Source organism: Chrysochloris asiatica, unplaced genomic scaffold, assembly GCF_000296735.1.
Source record: "Chrysochloris asiatica unplaced genomic scaffold, ChrAsi1.0 scaffold00336, whole genome shotgun sequence".
Classification (NCBI taxonomy): domain Eukaryota; kingdom Metazoa; phylum Chordata; class Mammalia; order Afrosoricida; family Chrysochloridae; genus Chrysochloris; species Chrysochloris asiatica.
Window position 1 is genome coordinate 716,311 of NW_006408854.1, and position 2,816 is coordinate 719,126.

The 2,816-nt window shown below is 49.6% G+C and overlaps 1 protein-coding gene across 1 annotated transcript in view; it reads right to left on the reverse strand.

Annotated features, from left to right (window-relative positions):
• Positions 1-1,658, reverse strand: part of MBLAC2 (metallo-beta-lactamase domain containing 2) — a 29,306-nt gene extending 27,648 nt beyond the window's left edge. The window contains exon 1 of the mRNA XM_006875698.1: positions 1,205-1,658. Coding sequence (XP_006875760.1) covers positions 1,205-1,658 — 454 coding nt within the window. The remainder of the gene's footprint in view (positions 1-1,204) is intronic.
• Positions 1,659-2,816: the final 1,158 nt, after the last annotated feature.

A 2,816-nucleotide genomic window follows, 5' to 3' on the forward strand; every position in this document is an offset into this window, starting at 1 on the left:
TTTTTTTTTTTTTTTTAAATAACACCAATGATCAAAACCCTGTCCACAAGATAATATGAGTTTGTAATATTTTAGTATTTGTGGTATTTTTTGTTCATAAACTTAGCTCTAGTACCTCACTACACAGCAGCAGATGGAGTTTTCTAGCATATAAAGGAACTTATTAATAAGAGTAAGTTTAAAGGTAGAAAGTAAAGGGTTTAACATCCTATTCAGAATTCTCCTAATATACTTATATTGTAGGTCTTATGTGCTTTGGCTCAAATCCTAACTGTTGCCACTATCTTGTTGTACGGACTTTAGCAAGCCATTTTTTGGGGTGTCTGTTTTTTGCTTCAAATTTGTTGTGAGGATAAAATAAGATCAATAAACTTATTGTTTATTGAATATAGAAAAAGGAAATCACTGCTGTGGCTAATCAACTCAATTATTTAATTTTCAGACGATGGGGAGAGGTTGGGGCCCTACTCTGTTTTATTCCATAAATGTCTCCTGTCATTCACAGAGGCATGGAGAACCAGGGTTATCTATGTATTAGGCCACATACCACTACAATCTCCCTTTAATCTTTTTCAGGCTTTGCTTTCAAACAGACCACACAAGACTCAAGTTATCTTCTACCTTTATGTTTACAGTCAAGCTTTTTCCTCTCCTGAGGCAACATAAAGATCAGGAACCTATCTGAAGATGAGGTTGCAAAATCAGATTGGAGCCTTTTGCTCTGATTGCCTTCTAAACCTACAGGTGGAAATTGCTCATATTGGGTGGTGACTGAGCGGATAAAGTCAGTATTTCTCAAAAGCATAGAGCGTGATATGCACTCTTTGTGAGGCGTCATTTTTTTTTTACAAGCCTTCTCGCTACAAAGATGCCTGGAAATATCAGATAGCTGCTTGAAAAGAATGGGAAATCCTGGTCACAAATCACTCTAAGTGTTACTACTGTAAATGACACAGGAAACTGACTAGGGGGTGGGGCCAGCTTTCACTTGCCTATTAAGAATCCGTACACAGCAGTCTCGCTAAGAATGGTTGTGACAGCCTTTGCGCTGGTCTGGTGGGCATTTTACTCCGGGAAAGATGAAAAGTGGCGTTTCTGTGCTGACCCAAACAAGCTCCCATCACAGCCACGCAGGTCTGCAACATGCATCCCTAGGCCATCCCCTCCCTTAACGAGAACAGCGCGTGCCCAAGGGGCCCATTACCATCCTGCAGGATGAGGGTGGGCTGCACCGCTTGCACTCGGAACTGCCTGGCCCTCCAGCCAGGGCTGGGCGTTCGCACCACCTCGCTGTCGGATAGCCAGGTCACCGTCTCAAAGTTGTCCCCGCGAGCCAGAGCCTCGGCCTCAGCGTGGTGCACAGCTACCCGGTCGAACTGGTAGAGGCCGCCAGAGTGGTCGAAATGCACATGAGTGGCCACAGCCAGCAGCGGCCGGTGTTCCGCGTCCTCCTTGGCTCTGCGGTCCTGCAGGAGGCCTGAGGAATACAGATATTCGGGGAGACTGCGCAGCCCCAGACCCGTGTCGATTACCACGTCCAGCTCAGAACCGCGCACTAGCCAGATGTTGGCTCGGTTGCCGGACTCGTAGAAGCGTTCCTGAATCCAGAAGATGCCGTCGCCCAAGGACTTGTGGGCGTACCACTCGAGCGCCGACATGCTGAGCAGGGGTGCAGCCAGGCGGGGTAGGTGTGGGCGTGTGTGCCTCCTGCGGGCTGGCCAGAACCTCGGCGCTGCGGTGGTGTGGAGCTGTCTGCCCGCAGCCAGGGAGGAGGCACAGAGCAAGGAGGGGCAGAGGATGCAGAGAGTGCGGGGGAGGAAGGACACCTCCCTCAAGCTCCTTAGAGCGCTGAGACTGCACTGGTCCGCACTCAGGTGCAGAGCAACAGCAGCTTCGGCAGCAGCAGCACGACGAAGCGTTAACGCTGGAGCCACTGCACAGGAGACCCAGAAGACACTTGCCCCACCCCGAGGGGTCTGATTGCAGGGGCTGGGAGAGAATCGTGAGAGGCGCTACCAAGGCTGTCCGCCCACCAAGGCTCCGCAGTTCTCACTTCGATTTGGCGCAGAAAGAGTCAAGATAACCGGTTGGACGGAGATGAACTACGGCGCCTGCCAAGGGCTAAAATAGTTTTTTGCCGAGGGGTGGGGCTTGGCTAGGAAGTGGGCGGAGATAGATGGTTGGAATCAGAATGCGGTTCTGTAGCCTCGTGGAGGGCTGAGCGCGCGTCTTCCGAAGTGGGACTCGCGGGCCGCGCAGCTTCCCTGCGCCCTTTCCCTGCACCCTTTCTTTGCCGGCCGGCACTTCTGCTGCATACTTTTGCCTAAATCACGAACCTTAGTGAACAGGTAACAGAGCAAGCAATCGGTACTGGTGGGCGAGGGTGAGGACGGTAGAAGGGAGTTAAAGGGGCACATGGAGTGAGTGGGGGGAAGTCTCGGGTAGATATTCATTAAAGAGCCTCCGCTCTGAGGCGCGTTGGGAGGTAGTTTTACCTCTCCTGTACCTTTCAAAATCTTAAAAAATCGTTGTTTCCGATCTTACCGGTCTTCATTTTTGGGGAGATTGTTTGCAATGAGTTAGAAGGGAATTTATTTGCTTTTATTGGCAGTAGGAGATTTACCAAATCCTGTGTGCTTTGCTATATGTTTTGTTCAGGCACTAGTCATTGTCGCAGACTTGCAGCTGAGGACAGACTGTTTTAACAGTTGGCACTTTACCCTGTATCTGGGGGATATGGGCTGATAATAAGATTTTTCTTCTTTTCTAAAGAATGAAAGAATAAATTCTGTATCTCTCCTCACCACCACCACCAC